This window comes from Lottia gigantea (assembly GCF_000327385.1).
Source record: "Lottia gigantea unplaced genomic scaffold LOTGIsca_17, whole genome shotgun sequence".
In the NCBI taxonomy this organism is placed as follows: Eukaryota; Metazoa; Mollusca; class Gastropoda; family Lottiidae; genus Lottia; species Lottia gigantea.
Window position 1 is genome coordinate 3,319,763 of NW_008708133.1, and position 20,909 is coordinate 3,340,671.

The 20,909-nt window shown below is 34.7% G+C and overlaps 2 protein-coding genes across 2 annotated transcripts; one reads left to right on the forward strand and one right to left on the reverse strand.

Annotated features, from left to right (window-relative positions):
* Nucleotides 1–3,129: 3,129 nt before the first annotated feature.
* Nucleotides 3,130–9,891, forward strand: LOTGIDRAFT_71987 (hypothetical protein; the record flags this gene model as incomplete). The annotated part of the gene is made up of 14 exons (XM_009051513.1): nt 3,130–3,208; nt 3,591–3,702; nt 3,872–3,923; nt 4,068–4,171; nt 4,358–4,473; nt 5,439–5,500; nt 6,896–6,997; nt 7,355–7,418; nt 7,548–7,645; nt 7,865–8,001; nt 8,203–8,285; nt 8,798–8,957; nt 9,299–9,441; nt 9,761–9,891. Coding segments are annotated over 14 exons (1,443 nt in total), but the record flags the coding sequence as incomplete, so codon positions are not given.
* An 820-nt stretch (nt 9,892–10,711) lies between these two features.
* LOTGIDRAFT_158641 (hypothetical protein) lies at nt 10,712–16,044 on the reverse strand (the record flags this gene model as incomplete). Its single annotated transcript, XM_009051783.1, has 9 exons — nt 10,712–10,912; nt 11,203–11,275; nt 11,566–11,692; nt 12,201–12,283; nt 12,580–12,714; nt 13,858–14,097; nt 14,501–14,727; nt 14,812–14,916; nt 15,994–16,044. 9 exons carry the CDS (start codon nt 16,042–16,044, stop codon nt 10,712–10,714), a joined length of 1,242 nt encoding a protein of 413 aa, XP_009050031.1.
* Between the last annotated feature and the right edge of the window lie 4,865 nt (nt 16,045–20,909).

Consider the following 20,909-nt stretch of genomic DNA (forward strand, 5'->3'; position numbering starts at 1 on the left):
ATGAGGAGAGTGAATCAGGGAGATGAGGAGAGTGAATCAGGAAAATGAGGAGAGTGAATCATGAAAATGAGGAGAGTGAATCAGGGAAATGTGGAGAGTGAATCAGGAAGATGAGGAGAGTGAATCAGGAGTATGAAGAGAGTGAATTAGTGAGATGAGGAGAGTAAATCAGGAAGATGTGGAGAGTGAATCAGGAAGATGAGGAGAGTGAATCAGGGAGATGTGGAGAGTGAATCAGGAAGATGAGGAGAGTGAATCAGGAGTATGAAGAAAGTGAATCAGTAGGATGAGGAGAGTGAATCAGGAAGATGATGAAAGTGAATCAGGAAGATGAGGAGAGTGAATCAGGGAGATGTGGAGAGTGAATCAGGAAGATGAGGAGAGTGAATGAGGAGTATGAAGAAAGTGAATCAGTAGGATGAGGGGAGTGAATCAGTAGGATGAGGAGAGTGAATCAGTAGGATGAGGAGAGTGAATCAGTAGGATGAGGGGAGTGAATCAGTAGGATGAGGAGAGTGAATCAGTAAGATGAGGAGAGTGAATCAGGGAGATGATGAAAGTGAATCAGGAAGATGAGAGTGAATCAGTAAGATGATGAGAATGAATTAGTAAGATGATGTGAGTGAATCAGTAAGGTAATGAGACTGAATCAGGAAGATGAGGAGTTACTTAGTCGGATTTTCGAGTTACTAAGTCGGATTGTCGAGTTACTAAGTCGGGTTTTCGAGTTATTATGTCGGATTTTCGAGTTACTAATTATTTCAGATGGCGCGAGAGAATTTTACAGAGTTTCCGAATACATTGACCATTTTTTATTACGATTGGCATGCCAACAACCTTCATTCCTCAATGATACTGCCGACTTTGTTTAAAAAATTAAACGTACCTCCTAGTGCCGTGTTCATTACATTGGGCGTTACTTCACTGTATATACAAATATCGATAACAATACCGGTTTAGAAGCTGTCCGAAAGGCCTTTAAAAGCAACCCGTGAGCGGAATGAAATGACAAGGAAAATTTAGATATCTTAGAAATGACTTTGATTTTAATGGAAAAATCATCATATATATTGGATTATTGTAAAAAGATGTGATGTTCCATATGTCGGCGAAACACAGAATGCGTTGTGAACTCGTTTTAATGGCCATCGCTACGATATCGTACATGGCAAAGATAGACCTATTGGGAACCACTTTAATCTTCCCAACCACGCCATTGAAGACTTGCAAATCATGCCTATTGAACATTTATTATTTGTTCTAAATATGAAACCTAAACTCGGAGATTACAGCGCGAGAGTTATTGGATGCTTTCTATGAGTTAAATTCTCGTTTCATCTTAACACTACTTTATCATTTTCCTTGACACAATTTCATAAATTATCTTAACATCTTATCATTTCATATCTTTGATAATTGAACCTTACTAGCCTATTTGGTCATAATGATTATAATAAAGCATCTCTAAAGGTAAGCTTGACCAATTACAACATATGGCTTTTCTATAGTGTTGCGTCCAAAATGTTGAGTGTTATATTATTTCATGGCAAGGCACGAAACGACTGACCTCAATTAAAATGATGTATCATGTGTAGATAGGAAACCGACCTCTCTGAGTTCAAAATAAATATACCAAGTACTAACGATCCGAACCGCAAAACGAAGCCCGAAATACGTAACAACAACAATATTGGTAGCAGCTAACGAACTTTTCACATGAGGAGGTATATCAATAATAAGTGAGTAAGTATTTCATAATGAAAAGTGGTATCAGGTGTCTAAGAGAGTAAGCATACTTTGCCTGGCGCCACACCCGCCATAGCTACTCAACATACACAACACACACTACAAATAGGAACAAATCATAACTTCATCAGTCTATGAGGTCATCATTTAATAAAATGCAAAAACGGACACACGTATCCTACGTGTTCTATAAGTATGAATCGTCAATGCATACACATAGGTAAAACATTAATACATATGATGAAAAATACTACATAAAATTTTATTAAACTGGGATTAGTATTCGATACAAAAGGACTTAAATGCCTATTCCTCATCAGAGTGTTCACACAGTTCGGTTACCATTGATGAGTTCAAACCTGCTGTGCCTTTACAGTTTACACTCAGAGCATGCACCAGTTCAGTCCAATCCATTCATTTTACATGAACATCTCTTCAATTACAATCACCCTTGAGGCTACATCGTATAATTTGCAGTAGACTGTCTGGTGCAGGTGGTAGTTCCTCATTGACAGCAAAGTGTCTTGATGTGGATGAATCCAACTCATTTAAACTCAAGTGGATTCTCTTTTACGCCCGCTTTTGACTCAATTGCATACCTTGATCTCTAGTTTTACACAAACATATATTTCATTATTTTGTAAACTCTATACATTACCCCTCTAATCTCAATCCAACTCCGCACCCTCTTCCAACTACAACAACCAATGACGAGAAGCCATATCTAAAACCTAATCGTCAACCACATAGTACGCACCAAGGCCCTGTATTTCATAGAGACTTACTTACCAAATAAGCAAGTTATATCCCACCACATCACCGACCTACCTATAAAACCTACCCATCCAAAAACAACCGCCGACCAAACCAACAACATAAACGACCATCAGCCATTCGACGCCAACTCATTCCAACTCAGGAGAAGAACAATAAAGAGACAAATGCGCCATATTGGGGGGTTGATTTGAATCTTCAGACTATGTCAATGGTCTTCAGAAGTATTTAGAAATTTAAGAAAATCGCATAATTCCATCAAAAAGCACCAGATAGTCATTCTATCTAAACAGTCCACGGTTCTCTATCTACGTCTTCTCATTCTTTTCCGCGTTATCAAGCCTCTCCAGAATCTCTCTTTCTTTGGTGCATATTTGGACCAGTAATACATCCCACCTTCACAAATGTCCTTTTCAACGTCTCCCAAACCAGTACTCATTACCCAATGTGCATTTCTGTTGTCTCAAGAAGCACAAGTGAACTGTAGGTTATCCCCATCACAACATATACCTTGTTACACACAACACAGAATTGGTTTTGTAAGATACGGCGAATATATAATACTATATTGTTTCTTTTCAGATGGGAAACCTATCAAGTTGCAAATGCGTGATTGTGTGTATCATATTATTAAATATAGTATCAGCCAAACCACCACACATATTGTTCATAGTAGCTGATGATTTCGGTGTGTACTTTTAGGTTCAAAGCTTCTTGGTTTTTATATCTTTTCGAAAACAGCAATGGACATTAACCGAAAGTGTTATTGCATGAGTAATTTGGGCCCAGTAAATAGTTTAATTCCGTTCCATTTCATCACAATTAACGAATGAGTCAGAATTTCCAATGGAATGTCGAGATTAAGCATCCCCGACTGAACATCTGCAAGTGTAGATGTAAGAATTGTATTACATTATTATACATTTTACATATAGACATGCACTGTGTAAAAATAATGTTGAAATAAACCCTGGTCACGCATGTAAAACACTTTAAAAATTAGTGCCTTTCTTGGTGAAATGGAAAGAAAGGAAACGTTTTATTTTGGAAGTATAATGATTTTCATTCAGGTTGGAATGATGTTGGATTTAGAAATCCTGATATGATTACACCAAATATAGATAAATTAGCTACTCAGGGTGTCATCTTTGAATCAGCTTATGTTCTTCCAGTATGCAGTCCGTAGGTTTTGTAGTATCTTCTTAACTAAAAACTTATGTTAACTCCATTGGAGTGTCGAGGCATTATCAGAGTCAAAATCAAATAAATATTCCAATCTAGCCTAACTTCAAACTACTCAGATTTGGAATGATATGAAAATACTAAAACCCAAATTTGTTTCTGATTGTAGATCAAGATCAGCTTTCATGTCTGGAATGTATCCATATAAAACTGGTTTACAGGTAAGATATATTCAAACTACGTATCGCAGTTGATCAATGAATGTACTGAGAAACCATAAAATATGTGACGGTTTCCACTCAGTTTTTTTCTGCTAAAAAGTCTTGGATTATTTATTTATTTATTCAAAATTACTTTTTTGTCAGCATATCGTTATTGGTGCAAATCAAAACACCTGTTTACCATTAGATTTAACTACTTTACCACAGCCGTTAAAGGCAGCAGGATATGCCACCCATGCCATTGGAAAGTAAGTACATACATATTAAATATTGGCCACAATCTCTATTAGGATTAGATGTATTTATTGTAAAGATCAGACTATTTGGACAAAATGCTTAAGACCACATCATTTCAGTCGGGAAATAACATGCTCTTCAGTCTGACTTTTCACCACTCCATTTTAATTACCGGTCAATTTCTGTCTGAATTTCAGGTGGCATCTTGGATTTTGTAGCTGGAAATGTACTCCAACTTATCGAGGTTTCGATTCCTATTTAGGATATTATAATTCACAAGAATATTACTATAATCATACATTTGGAGGTCAGAGTTTAGTTAGATAGTTACTATAAATAGCAAGTGCTGCTGGAAAGTGAATTATAGGGCATCATGACAACCGGCTTAGAAGTATCGCATCCAAATTTTTACAAAGGAATCATATCCCATCCAAATCATATCGTAGACAAAGTAGTCCGAGTTATTATTCAGCATCTTCAACTGTAAAATAACAAAAATAATTGTATGTAGTCTATTTGCATATGGACTATACAGAGTGTACTATCTCTCGTCCCATACTCCATATCATCTCCCGTACAAATTGAGTACTCTATAGTATCTCCCATACACAGTGTACTCTATACTATCTCCCGTACACATTGTGTACTCTGTATTATCTCCCATACACAGTATACTCTATTTTTTCTCCCGTACAAACTGTACTCTATACTATCTACCGTGCACATTGTGTACTCGATACTATCTCCCATACACACTGTACTCTATATTATCTCCCGTACACACTGTACCCTATACTATCTACCGTACACATTGTGTACTCTATATTGTTTCCCATACACAGTATACTCTATATTTCCTCCCATACACACTGTACTCTATATTATCTCCCGTACAAAGTATACTCTATATTTTCTCCCATACAGACTGAACTTTATAATATCTCCCATACACACCGTACTCTATACTTTCTCCCGTACACTCTGTACTCTATACTATCTCCCATATACAGTATACTCTATACTATCTCCCGTACACAGCACACTCTATATTATCTCCCATACTGACAGTATTCTATTCTCCCGCATTCAGTATATTCTATATTATCTCCCATACACACTTCACTCTATACTATCTCCCGTACACATTATACTCTATATTAGATATAACTATACCATATATCTTACATAGTGTACCCTATGATATCACCGTCTGTTACAGAGACAGACCACATTATAACACAATTAATATGTTTAAAATAATATATTTGTGTATTTTAGCTTATCTTGATTTCCACGATGGAACACGAGTAGCTCGAGAATACAACGGCCAATATTCAACTGTACGTATCAATGTCATTGAAATACTTTTTATACGCCCACATGAAATGGGAGGAGGGGGTGTATATTGCCGTCACCGATGTCGGTCTGTCGGTCCGTCCGTGAGTCACTCTACAAGGCATAATTCTTGACTTATTTCGATGAAACTTTGTATGGTTGTTTGTTATTTCCCAAGGATGATCCCTATTGAAAATCAGAAAAAATCGGTAAATATTTAGTATGAGTTATTGTCCTTGTTCTTTGAACGCTCGTAAGCACTCTAGAAGGTGCAATTCTTGACAGATTTTGATGAAACTTTGTGTGAGTGTTTGTTATCAACCAAGGATGAACCCAATCTAAAATCAGAAAGATTGAAAAATAATTAGTATGAGTTATTGCCTGTGTTCTTGAAAATGCTTTCAATTTTAGCTTGTAAACATTTTAAAAGGTTCAATTCTTGACAGATTTTGACTAAACTTGGTGTGAATGTTTGTTATCACCCAAGGATGATCTCTATCGAAAATCAGAAAAATCGAAAAATATTTAGTATGAGTTATGCCCTTGTTCTTGAAAATGCTTTCAATTTTAGCTTGTAAACACTCTTGAAGGTTCAATTCTTGACAGATTTTAACGAAACTTGGTGTGAATATTTGTTATCACCCAAGGATGATCTTTATCGAAAATCAGAAAAATCGAAAAATATTAAGCATGAGGTATTACCCTTGTTCTTGAAAATGTGTTTTAGCACGTAAACACTCTAGAAGGCACAATTCTTGATGGATTATGACGAAACTTGGTGTGAGTGTATGCAATCACCCACGGATGAACCCTAACGTAAATCAGAAAAATCGAAAAATATTTAGTATGAGTTATTTTGTTCTTAAACACGCGTTCAAGTTTTAGACTGTAAACACTCTAGAAGGCCCAATTCTTGACAGATTTTGATGAAACTTGGTAATGTTATTCAGTATCGCCTCAAAAAATTCAAAGGAAGTGTATGTCAAGGTTAAATATTTCATACTGATAATTGTTACTGTACTATCAAATATATTTATTTAAAATCAAAGCTGGCGTATACACCTTGCCTGACAAGCTATCTTTATCTGAATTAATAGGAGTTTCTGTTTTATTTGATATGAGTTAAATGATGTCTGTGGAATGAGAATCAGATATTTTGGCAAATTTAGTGAAATGTAGTAAATTACTCACATACTTTTCTAATGTGGAAAATTTAACAATCCTATTGAAAACCAGTTAGCTTAAAGGAAACCCTTTATTCATTTTAACAATGTGTTTGTGTAAAATACTATTCATGACCTGTTTATTGGGTCAAACGAGACAATCTAGTTAAAATTCATGTATTCTAAGTTCCCCAACTACGACTCCTATTCGGTTTATCAATAACATTTCCTTTTCAGTATGTGTATAATGACAGAATTCAGAAGATCATTTCCAAACACAAACCAGATCAACCTTTATTTATGTACTTAGCGTTTCAAAATGTACATTATCCTATACAGGTTTAGTATTTATACAGATATCTAGTAATAAAATAAGAAAATTGTAGCTTAGTTGAGAAGCAGTTGAGGAGCAGGTCATATGTAATAAGAATGCACCAAATAGATTCTTGTGAGAACCATCCATGGAAAGATTCCGGCACGACGCGTACATACAGTTGTCGTATTTTTAATTGATCTCGGCAGTTGTTCCCCCATTCAGTCTATCTGCCCCCTATTTGTACTCCCAGTTTCTGGAGGCTGGCTCTGCCACTAATTTCATGGCCCAACTCACTGAATAATATAAAATAAAATCCTAACTAATTTAGTTTGATTCTTTCTTTCATGATGAATATTTAATCTTTTAATGTCCACTTTTAGGTACCACAAAAATATGCTGATATGTATCCACATGTTGGGAATGAAGGTCGTAAACAGTTCTCCGGTAAGTATGTGATCCATTATAATAGAGTCCTGTGTTTATTGTAAAATATAACTTGGAAGATAAGAACTCCGCTTTGGTATGTATTAAATCATGAAATAACTTGACATTACTATGCTATGATATTTCAAGGAATGGTAACCGTTCTAGATGAAGCTATTGGTAATATAACAAAGACTTTACAAGAGAAAGGAATGTTGGACAATACACTCATATTATTTACAACTGATGTATGTATCTACAGAACTTGTTTGAACATATTTCATCCAGTCGTCACTGCTATTAAGTGCCAGCTAAAATATTTCCCAAGTATGGTAATGCAAACAGCTTTAATAAAAGAGAAATGCATAACAATTGAAAATCATGTTTTACAAGATACTACGATTACATTGTCACAACAGATGTCAATTAATTCGAAGAGCTTTAATGTGTTACAACTTGTTTTATAGAATGGTGCTGAGCTCTTTAAATATGGAAGCAACACACCATTACGTGGTGGTAAACATACATTATGGGAAGGTGGTACTCGAGGTACATCATTTATGTGGGGTGCAGGATTAGAAGAAACTGGTATAAAATACAATGGGTAAGATTTCCATCTACATTGGGATTGTTAGCTATAACGATTAAATATTATGTAGTTTTGAAAGATTCTCAATCAATAAAAGAACAGGTATCAGTTTTCATAAATGGTTTTCTGATTCTCAATATATTTCAATGTCTCGTAATTATCTATACTTCAATCATCTCATTGTTTTAAAATCTCTTTTTTCTTGGATACTTCCAGACTAATTCATGCTGTTGATTGGATGCCTACGTTACATGGCGCAGCAGGTGTCAAGCAAGGTACTTCATTTTTTATCGCCTTCTGTATACATATTTGATAGCAAAAATTACTTAATTCTAAAGATAGGTGCCCAGGTTTTCTTTTATTCATAAATGTATTATTCAGCTAATGAACGGATACTACCAATAGAAGTACGGATACTACCAATAGAAGTACGGATACTACCAATAGAAGTACGGATACTACCAATAAAAACCGAGTGTGAAAAATAGCAGTTTGTCTCTTATTAATTCTTACCGCTTAATTTGTGGATACCAATGACCGATCTGTCGCTTTCTAATTTATCTTTCCACTGCAAAACATGCTTAAACACATCTTACAAAATAGATAACAATTGATATTTTGAATTTTGGAAACAAATTTTATTAAATTGATTTATTTCTCACGAAATATATTATCTTCTTACTCGGTAATAATTATACATAGGAAAATGTCGCAAGACTATGTGTAAAGACTACTCATTTCTTTTCCAAAGTATTTTCAAAAACATTTCCAAACATAACCTTTTCTCTTTATATTGAAGTACCTGGTATAGATGGAATTAATCAGTGGGATTCTATTAGAAAACATAAACCATCAGCTAGAACAGAATTTATCTATAATTTAGATGATGAAGAAGAGCCGACACAGGGTCACGCCGGAATCAGGTACTTCAACGCATACAGAGAATCATTTTGCATCAAAGCATTCTTATTGTTATCCAGATTTGTTATATATTATGCATATCAAATAACTTTTTCCGGTTGTTATACAGACATATTAAAATTCCATTTGATAACATTTCATCTACGCTAAGGGATGATTATGATTGTCTTAACAATTATTTATTAAACTCAAAGAATATCATTTTAGTATCTTCTCTTTCTTGTCTGTATTTCTTACTTGCAGAAACTTCAGATAATTATCATGACGTCATCGTAATCAGTTATGTGTAAAGCAAATATTCTGAACCTATATCCCTTTGTTTAAAATCTCTTTAAGTTGTGTCTTTAATCTAACAATTTCTGCTCCACGTAATCTTCAAGCACCTTTTTAGATCTGGTGATTGGAAATTGTTATTAGGTTACCCTGGTCAGATAGATGGATGGTACAAACCTATGAATAATACTCAAGATTTTTCTTTGTATGAAAATATATATAGTTCGGGAGATAGTCCAGTACATCTATTTAATATTGCAGGTAAGTCAAATCTAATAACTAATTTTTTAATGATCTATGACTAAAGAATTTAAAAAATAAAACAACAAAATATTCTACTTAAATCCTTTGCTGCATTTATTTCAATTGTTCCATCAATATAAAAAAAAATGTGTATTTGGGTTTATTGTTAAGTCCTCATAGGCTTTGTAAAGGATATGTCTATGTAGGCTATGCCCAACGCTAATCTAAAATTACAGATAGGCCTATTGTTTGTATAAACAAGGTAAGAGTGAGCCCCAAATCTAACAAAGCTAAGACAGAATCTGTGCCTTCCCATTACAACCTAATTTCTTTTAAGATGATCCCTTAGAATACCACAATATAGCCAGTCAACACCCTGATATAGTAGCTAATCTAACCAGGAAAATTAAAGAATATAGAAAGTCGATGGTACCGGCTAACTATCCACCTGGTGATCCTGAAGCAGATAAATTCGCGAAACAAAATGGTAATGCGTGGACGTCTGGATGGTGCTAACAGTATGACTGTTAAGTATTTATGTTATTTGTGTGAATAAAGTTATAAAACACCCGATGCTACAGTTTTCTAGAGTATCGGGGACACTGAAAACATCGATTTGCACCATTTCAATTTTCAATCGGTTGTCACTGGTAATTTCATTAAAAACTTTATTTATAATTATCAGCTTTTGTGATAAGCAGTCATATGACAAGAAATTGGAAAGAGGCAAAAGAAGCACTAAAGCTACAAAAGCCCTTCACTATTCCTTAAAGGTTTAATTGGTATGTGGATCCCAAGGGGTAAGAGTGGTTGTAAAAATGACATACCCACATGACATCACCGATTTTAAATATAAACTGTTGGCCACAATCGCGATGAATTAATTCCAGACCATTGGTAACTCATTCGGAACACAGAAAGTTACCTTTGCTTATCCATTGTCAGAGAAAGTTCCATTTGCTGGTAATATTTTTTACGTAGTGAAGCCTTGAGGGGTTGTTGGTGGACAGACAAACTTATCCCCTTTACATCTCAAAATCTACAAAATGTGTAATTTACCACGGGGTAAATATATTAGCCCTACCACTAAAGTAAGGATTTCTGCCTTGCTAACCGCTTCTTCTTCTTGCTGGTTCTTAACTGACTGAAATAAGGAAATTGAGGGGAGATGGGGTGGATGGAAGAAAAGTTTGGATAAATGATTAGTTTAATTTTTTTATTTTTTCACTTTGCTATGCCCATTTTAATTGGATACATAAAGAATCCTAAATACATCTATTTGTAATGTTTATAAAGCGGTTATTGTCAATTTTCCACGATCTTCTTCAATTTTCGAATTTTGGTTTAATTTGTCGCTTCCACTTAGTTTGTCATCAATGGTATCCTCCAGCGCCAATCCAAGAGTTTCTGGTAACAAAAACTGCACCATTACAACACTTATACTCAATATTACTATCACTATAATATAGGGTACCATCTCATCATCGCTCTAAAAATGATAAAACCTAATGTTTAGGGTACCATCGTAATCTATCCCATACGATGATTAAGAATGTAAATTTGCCTTTCCTTTTTATACCTAACTGGGCTATTGGGAGAGGACAACGACATACAATGTGCAATAATCGAAATATCTCTAGCATTAACCCTTTCCGATTTTCAACTCACAAGGAGTCCTGATTTTGAGGTTTTTAAAAATATTTTTGAGTATACAGACATTGATTAGTGGACATAACATTTCATATCTTGGATAACGCAAAAAAAAAAACAGCAGCTTACCAAAGAGAAAATATGTGGCGCAATGATTCCCCCCACTCTAGCTGCCATATTGGCTGCTCCGTAGCCGATGTTTCTACAATAGAAGTTTCAAAAATCATACACGAGATAAATAACAAAACCCAAACCTCAAAACTCGTTCATGAATGACCTACATCAGTATAAATGAGTGTATCTAGAAAATGCCCGAGTGTTGGTAGGCAAAAATGAGAGGTGTCTTTCCGAGGCGAGGTGATGATATATGAGGATTTAGAGATCTTACTTTCACTGGCCCATCCCTAAATAGGCCACTGTTTGTATAGTCTACTTTAAAACATGTCAAAATATAAATTGTGAGATACATAATTACTCATTCAACTCATGTACCTAATTACTGTTGGATACATCTCATTGGTAAGAGTGATCAATCCATTCCAGGCACAACCAGTAAATAACCTAGCAGATAGAGACAATCCGGTGATCATGGTTCCTCTATGTAATTCTTCTTCTGACACTGGAAATATATACATTGAAAGAATAGGTAATAATTGCAGAGTAACATATGAATAATTGCAAAGTTGTTTCCAGAGGTTTGTGATAATTGCAGAGGTATATGATGATATTGGCAGAGGAATATGCCGACTTCTGCAGACGTATAATATGATAGTATTTGCAGAGGTATATGAGAATATTTGCAGAAGTATATGATGATATTGACAGATGAATACACTGACATTTGCATAGATATGATAATATTTGCAGATGTATATGATAATATTTGCAGAGGTATGTAATAATATTTGTATAGGTATATGATGATTTTTGAGTTATATGTTAGTAATTGTTTATAGAGCAATATTGAAGGTTAATCAAAAAACATGATAGTAACAGTATATTTGTAGTCGTGTGGCATGCAAGTTTTTAAATAAAAAATAAAATAACAATTAATTCTTCAAAATGGATACCGAGTTAAAAAAAATGAACTGAAGTGTTCAGTATTTCATAACTTTTTAAATATTTACCTAGTTTCTGTATAACAATCACAGAAAGACATGAAATAACGCTCAGTGTGAATGATATTGTAGCGAAAAATCTTCTCCCAAATCTAGAATAAAATTCAGCATTACAAACTGATAGAAATAGCAATAGAAAAAGCTTTCTAGGTGAATCGAAAACACACTTCAGCCTACCCAATATGTCCCCGTCAACAATTCTTACATTTCTTTGAGATAGTGACGTCATAAAACATGTGGATTAAAGTGAGATTGTAACAGATCTTCTGACTAATAATAAAATTGGATAGATGCAAATTGATGCCATCAGTGTCACAGAAAATCTCTTTACAATCCTTTCACTTTATAATTCGCCAATTCTTTTCAACAATGCCAATCTCCGTCTCACCTGTTCATTATAATTATAGATGGTATGCATAATGGAAATTCTAAAATGTTCATCAAGAAAAGATTCAAATAAAAATTTCCAGAAAATTTTCCTACGCCGAAAGCGAAACCATAATACGATGCTGACACAAACAACCTAGATAAAAAAATAAAATCCTGTTAAAATTATGATAATGTACAGGGTTACCGAATATTGTTTACGGTAACAATGCTTCCTATTGCAGAAAATTTATTTTGTGTTCATTATAAACGCTACAAAGAGTCAAAATACTTCATGACTTCCATTATGCTCACATAATATTGATAGACAAATACATCTATTTCTTATTCACGTTTTTTTTTCTGAGATTTAGACAACTGGTGATTTAAGTGATCTGTCACTCAATACAGCACTAATGAGGTTGCCTAGCAAGATACGCCCACTTCCCTGATATATTTTCAGTATATCAAGGGCGGTCACCTATCTGTGTCAACTCGTACCAAAAAGCTAATTTGTGCAAGATACTATTCATATAAACAAACACAAAATTTAATAAAATTCTGACATAAACTGTCACCTCTATCGCGTTCACAAGCTAACAAATTTAAATGCGTTTTTACTACGTCAAGGGCAATAACTCAAATTCCCTTGATCGAAACGCATAATGCATGGCATTTAGTAATCAGCATGAATAAGAAATAATATACTACTTTTATGGAATACAAAATTACTATATTTTATTTGAACTTGTCCAAGATCTCATCAATATACATGATCACAGCAAATTTCATTTAAACCGGATGAACAGTGTATAGTCTCTATTGTGTTAAAAAACAAATCATGACGCATTTTTCTTAAGTCAAGGGCAATAACTCAAAAACCGTTCATCGAAACATCGTCTAATTCGAAGTCCAAGATGTCATTTTTATAAATGATCACACCAAATTTCATTTAAATCGGATGGACATTGTAGTCCCTATTGTGTTCACAAACAAATTTTGACGTGTTTTTCCTTAGTCAAGGGTTAACTCAAAAACCGTTTATCGAAAAATATTCTTGACCAAGATGTCATGAATATAAATGATCACACCAAATTTCATTAAAATCAGATAAAAACTGTTGTCTCTATTGCGTTCACAAGCCAATTATGGACAGGGCCGACGAATACGGCCACATCATAATGGCATACGTTTTCGGAAATTCAGTGTTTACCAGATTCTAACAGATGTCACTATTTGTAAAATATCTGATAGACTTAGAGATTGAAGAAGTAAAATGTAATATATTTTTAAAACGTACCAAACTATTTGAACAACAATCGATATTTGTAGTAAATGTGCGCCTCTGTAAAGATCTAAATATGAATATTTTTTGTCACCATCTAAGATATGTTTTTCCTCTTCACAAATCTTTTCTAATATTTCTCTGGTATTAGCGGGTTTAGTTTTACCGTTCATGATGGCTACCCTTTCTACTGCCTTCTCAGCTTCATCTAATCTCCCTTTCACAGTCAACCATCTAATGCTCTCTGGAATTATACTGTATGAACAAGACGGTCATTATACATAAATCAAAGTGAAACCAGCATATCCCCAGAATCATTCCAAAATCATGGACGTCTATTATAGCTGAATACAAAGTCTGGTCGAGAATTGTGTGGGCAGGGGCTATCAACAATCTCAGGAGTTCAACATTGGAATGATGCAAAAAAAACGATATCACATTATTGTATTCAGGTTTACAGGTTAAATTATCTTCAGTCTTTGGAGAATTAGCCTAATTAAGAAAAAACTATCGGACATCCTACGCCCTTGGCCTGTTTTATTGACATTTCATTGACTATATGTTGCTTTTTTTGGGCGGGATCCTATTTACTTTTACTTGAAACATTTGTGCACTATCGACCTTACACAAGTATTTTGAATAATGGTATAACACTTACAACCATCCAAGTAGAAATGGAACAGTACTGATACCAACCAAGTGAACGTACACCCAATCACGCAGTAGCCAAGAGACTAAGGCCAGGAAGCAAACTCCAGTTGCCCAAAATGGTACCGCTGTCAGTATAGGTCGCCATCGGTATCCTATGAACTCAACAGGAAACATACTAACAACTAAGTAGCTTCCTAAGGTAGAACCAATGACAAATCTGAAAACAGCAAACATCTGCCAAGAAACACTGAAGACGATGATAGTGCTGAAGATTGAGTGTAAGAGTAAGGTTAGATAGAAAGTCTTCTTGCGTCCTACCATATCAGCAGCCTGTCCCCCGATTAGAGCACCAACTAAAACTCCTCCAAACTGAATAGACGTTATCATTGGTGGTATCCATTTTCTGTCACATGTCAAGTCCCACTGAAAAAAATGAAACCTATAGTTACAAGAGTATAAAATTTCCAGGATGATTAATAACACATAGAGAGCTTACAAAAACAAAGCCAAACGATGTACCCTTTCCATCATCAATGTCCCCTTTTTTGAAGTTTCAAGGATGGAAAAGCCAAACAAATATCTTTATTTTTTAAGATCACAAACGCGAAACTCAACATTACAAGATTTAAGAGCTATAAATTAGGACCAACTTGCAACTATCAATGGTGTTCTAGAACTATACTCGATGGATTTGATTCGTCTACATTTTCACAAGCACTGAAAAGCTTAAACTGTGACTGTCTGAAATCATATAACTCAATTTCTTTTCGTCACTTTGGTATATCAAATCTTTACTTTTGGGCCTAAAGCATAAAAAAATCACCCTCGCAAAAAATATTTAAGCAAACTGAAGTCACTGTGATTGTTTTCTGTAGGATAAAAAGATACAACAAAATCTTCCCTTGGAGTTTTCTTAAAGGTATATTCTCGCTTTTTTTTCGCTTGATAAAGGGATTAGTCCCGAAACGTAGCTATATTTACTCTAATACCCCTTTCGCACTGCACAACTGAATTATTGAATTCGGTTATAACCGAATAGAAAAATCCGATTCAGTTCGGTTGGATTCGGTTCGGGTTGCTTTCGCACTGCAATCCCATCTGGATAGCCGCTTTCGCACTTCCGAGTCAAGTTATCTGGATAACTTTTATTTTTAGTAACACATCATGTCACGTGACAAAACATTAAAAACAAATATGGACGTTGGCAATTATAATTGGAGCAACGACGAAATTCGCTGCATGCTCGCTGTCTGGGGCGATACTAAAATTCAAGATGAATTAGATGGCATGAAGAGGAATAAACATGTTTTTTCAACTATTGCCAACTCGTTCAGATTAATAATTCCAGCTCTCATCCACCATTCCGACCTAGGTTGCACCCACAGTTGACGGGACTGAAATTCCTTGTTTATAAATAAAAAAATATGAAAATAAAAACAAAAGCATTTTTTGTTTCCTCTTCCGATATATATTCATTCTTTTCCTAGATAATTCGTGTACTTTATTAATCCCGTCAAATATCATCATAACGTCCGCGCAAACAGGAGCCATTTTGAAGTGCTTATACACGTGACACCTCACGTTATAAACTTATCTTGTTTGGTTTCGCACTGCCACTTATCTGGATCGTATCCAGACGAAATCCACCTCTTGAGGTAGATTTTTCTATCTGGATAACTTCTGGTTATAACCGAATAAGTTTTTTTTGCCAGTGCGAAAGCAACAGGAAGTTATTCGGATAGAACTCGAATTACTTTTGCAGTGCGAAAGGGGTATGATTGTATCGACCTTTACCTACTGTTTGCACGTTATCGTGTGATTCATTCACTAAAAAATAAGGAAACCCATCTTTAATATCTTAACGCGAAAACCTTTTTAAAAACATTACGTAAGTTTACGTAAACTTTTAATGTTCGATGTGCATTTTGGAAGCTGTTACAAAACTACTCTACGGATTTAAGTAAAAGAAACGCCTAATTGTAATGAAATGTGCCTTCTATACGCATTCTAAACGTTTCAACTATTAATATCTAGCCACACACGAAAACTAGGTAAAACTGCACAATTAACATTAACAATTAATACTCTCCGTTTTTATACGCCCACATCTTTCTATGTGGACGTATATTGTCGGCACCCCTGTCCGTACGTCGGTTCGTCCTCCGTCCGTCCGTTACATTTGCTTGTAAACGCTGATTAATCAAATGAAATGAAATGGTATGTGTATACATATTCATAAAACGAAGATCAAGTTCGAATTTTCGAACCGTTAGAGTTATTGCCCTTGCCCCAAAATCTTGCATATGCTATTACTCTCTTAGTTTTCAACCGATTTTGATGAAACTTAAAATGGATGTTATTGGACCTAAATCGAAAGTTTAGTTTACTTCTAATGAAATTTAAGGCTTTTTCAAGATTTAGGCCTCTTACGTCAGATTTGAGGAGTTATCGCCCTTTAACCTCTATACAGTAAGTGCTTCTATCAACATCAATTGCTCGTAAACACTCTAAAAAGTATGTATGTCCATACATTTTCATGAAACGAAGATCAAGTTCGAATTTGAGCTATTTTCGACCGTTAGAAGCAGAGTTATTGCCCTTGCCCCAAAATCTTGAATATGCTATTACTCTCTTAGTTTTCAACCGATTTTGATGAAACTTAAAATGGATGTTTCGTTTTTACCACCCGCATGCCGTGGTGGGCGTATATGGCTGTGGTCCACTATCTTTAATTAACCTTTTAAAACAAATTCCGTTTGATCAAGTAGATACATAGATATAAATTGCATACTTTAGAAATATTTTAGTTATAATTTACGACGTTTTTGATAATGAAAACATTTTACAGAAAGGGGAATGCCCCCTTAAGATCTGCTTTAGGCCCATTGGTAAAAGATTCAATAAAATCCCATCATATGATTGTGGATTATAAACTATGTTCACCATAATTGTCTTTCCGTACAAAGAAGCATAATTCAACCTGTAAAATACAAACATTGAATTCCATCGATAATAAAAATCCGCAAAGCAAGCTAATTCCGTTAATTAAGAATATCGTTAAACGTATGGCTAAATCGAGAGTAAAAGTTTTAAAGTAGTGGATTCCACCAAAGAGAATTATCAAAAGAGTAAGTATTACTAAACTTACCTTAGTTGCGAGTGTTGAAGTGTGATTATCATACACTCGTTCACAAGTTTCATTGAGTACAGATGGACAAGTTTGGTAAGTGTTATTCCGAGGAAATTCATGTAGAGTATCGACGCACCACCAACCTGGTATATAACCACAAAATGTCATAATCAACATGTTGAAACCTATCGATAATTTAGGCAACATCACCATTGAAATCACTAAAATTTGGAATTTTCCAAAGGATCCAATTTCGTCTATGAGGTTGTCTAAATGCATCGTTTGATTGTCAGACTCCTTTCAATGTTTGTATATTAGTATGTTAACTGTTAACATTAAACTATTCCAGCTCTGAAGTTATAAATCATTAAATAATTAGTTAGACTTATATGCGTAGATTTCGAACGTATTTGGGAGATACACCTCTATGAGATTTCGAGGCGAAGCTAAGGGAATCTTGTATAGTAATAATAAATTTATTAGGCATCCTATTTAGCAACCCTAACAAAGTAAAATACAAAAAGACCTTGTGCATGTAGAGAATTGGTACACCAGTATAAATGTAGCACCAATTTTTTTATCATTCAGTGTAGACTTGTTTGGTGAGATGATTTTTGTTATACACAGTTTGTGTAAAAACAATGGCCATACAACAACATCTGTCACTATGATTAACAGTTGATGTGTAAAAACTTATGAAAAAAGATGCAGTCTTAAAATACTATCTAAAATACAACTCAATGAAGTATAAATGAAAACGAAGCGTAAACTAGTGTCAGCACGTGTTTTGAAATCTAAGCTTATACCTCAGAATTTCATCAAGCTTTGTCAATAGAAAGTTCCAGATAAAAAAAAAGATAATAATCCAAATAAGTAACCCAGAATACAGGAATAAAGAAAATACACACAGCAATTTAGTGACTTCTCACTGTGCCCATTTTACCGCGGCATTTGCCCAATTTGTGTTAAAAGTGTGTTTATTTCATAGTGTAAAATCTTCAAGCCTCTCTATAGAATCAAGACATGACCAAGCTAAACCTCATGTGAATCGAAAATTTTAGAAAAAAAAGCTTTCCGGCTGAAATACATCATTCTCAGTATTAATTCTATTATATGTCTTGTTATCCGACCAGCAACATTAAAAAAGCAAACCATATTGAAAATTATACTTACAAAACAACGCCTGAAAACAGGATGGCCGTTGTGATTTTGAAACCTATCCACTGCAGAAATATGTAGGTGAAAAAGTTTTGCATACGAAAGTAAAGTTATACCAACTCCAATATTCTATAGGAAACTAATACTAATTTCCCCTTGTCGCCGTAAATTTGGAAACAATCCGGAGTAAATCATATGTAAAGCTAACGGTTTAAATCAAAAGTAAAGAAAGGGTTGAAGATCTTGACCAAGTAGGTTCGATAAACCATTAAAATTCATAGACAAGTTATTGACACAAATATAATACACCATTTACATTCGTGATAAAGCAAGATTGTTAATATATTATATTGTTATACAAACGAGGGGCGGAATATCGATAGAAAATTGGTATATTCATCTTTCGTGATATGTGATGAACTAAGAAGGTCATGTTAGAACGAAATAAGAATAATACTACTGTTTTCCTCAAAAAGTGCTGGTCGGGGTCAACTATCCTTCACTGCATCACCGCTATTATCATTTATCAATGTTTGTCACATAAATAATATTTTATCGGTTACTGATAAAATATTTTAAAGTGTCAGGTGGGAGCCAATCACATGACTAGTAGAGTATTCCATTCTTCCATGCTGTAGAGCACAGGTTAATATAAACGAACCGACCCTTAACCGATAGTAACACGAACTGGTCAACGTGACGTAATAGCTTCCTTCTCAAAGAGCATGGCTGACATTCTGGTCAAGTCTTTATCGTTCTAACTCATTTCTGTTATTTGTGGAGATTAGTGGTTGACAATTTGGTATGTTTTTATGTTATCTTATTCAATGTATATCGTAGAACATTTCTAGCGGTCCTAAACTCCCTGTCATTTTGTATTTGTCCTGTAATTTATATGTAAAGTTTGGGTCTGAAATCTTTTCATCGTCAATGATTAGCGCGCACTGTCGATTGCCTTATATGGAAAGTGAAAGTACAATTTCTCGAATAGCTTTGTTTACATTCTGTAGTATTTAAAAGAGTCCCTCTCTTGCCCAAATTATATGAATAGCTACTTGTTATTGTAATTTTGTATCTTTTCAGTTAATCGTCAAATATCCTATCATATCTTGTTAGATTCAGCATTGTCCACTTATTTATGGTTTTATGATTTTATGATATTTTGGTTTTAATAAACTCTGTGTGAACGCTGTTCTAATGTGTTTGGTTTTTGTGGTCCTGATAGTCTTACGCATTAACAACGCCACACATGCTGTCGGCAAGTAGAAAGTTACTATTAAGTTTGCTGTCATTTAAGTTTTAGTGTGTTTGGAAGAATTTCAAAGCTTCTAAGATAAGTATTGCAATCTTATGTTAACAATGCCCAGGAGCTCGCCGACTGCTTTTTATGACAGCTAATGTCGTTAATTACTCAGATTACGTTTTTTTTAAAGTTAAGTCTGTCACCGCCTTTATGTAGAGTGTAATGGCTTCGAGCCCATTTACTGGAAACGTGATCTTGTCAACTGTGTAGTTAAGTGACCTAGTTTTTATTAGAAATTTTACACGCAGTGCCGTTATCGAGTTTAAATGATAATATCTGTACTTTTTTGTGGCTCATCGCATTTGATTCGTTTGCAAACGTATATGAATAGCAACGTGCGTGCCAATAACTTTGCGTTGAATTCTGCAACTAAAACGATTCCATCACCAAACTATTCTACCGCCAATTGGAAAAAGCGACCATGTAAGCATTTTATTTTCGACTGACAGCACATCATCGTTAAAGACAGCAGATCAACCACACTACAAAGAAGCTAGCATTAGAAATCCACCCGATTCGCCTATTATTAGTTGATTCTTTCAAGAAGTTGTTAGTGGCTATTACTGCTTATAACATAACAAAGGCGCCTTTCCGCCTTCAGAGGTAAATGTTAGTTGCTACGAACAGCTAACAAAGGCTATCACGTTAGTGATAACCCAATGCTTGCAGCAGCTAACAAAGGCTAACAATTATACTGCTGCCAACAGCTAACAAGGGCTAACAATGGGCCAGAGGTAGCACCGGGGTATTGTATCTTGGGCATTGCCTGTATCAAGGTATTCTATAGTGGGCCACGGGCAGAATCAGGCTATTAATATTTAAACT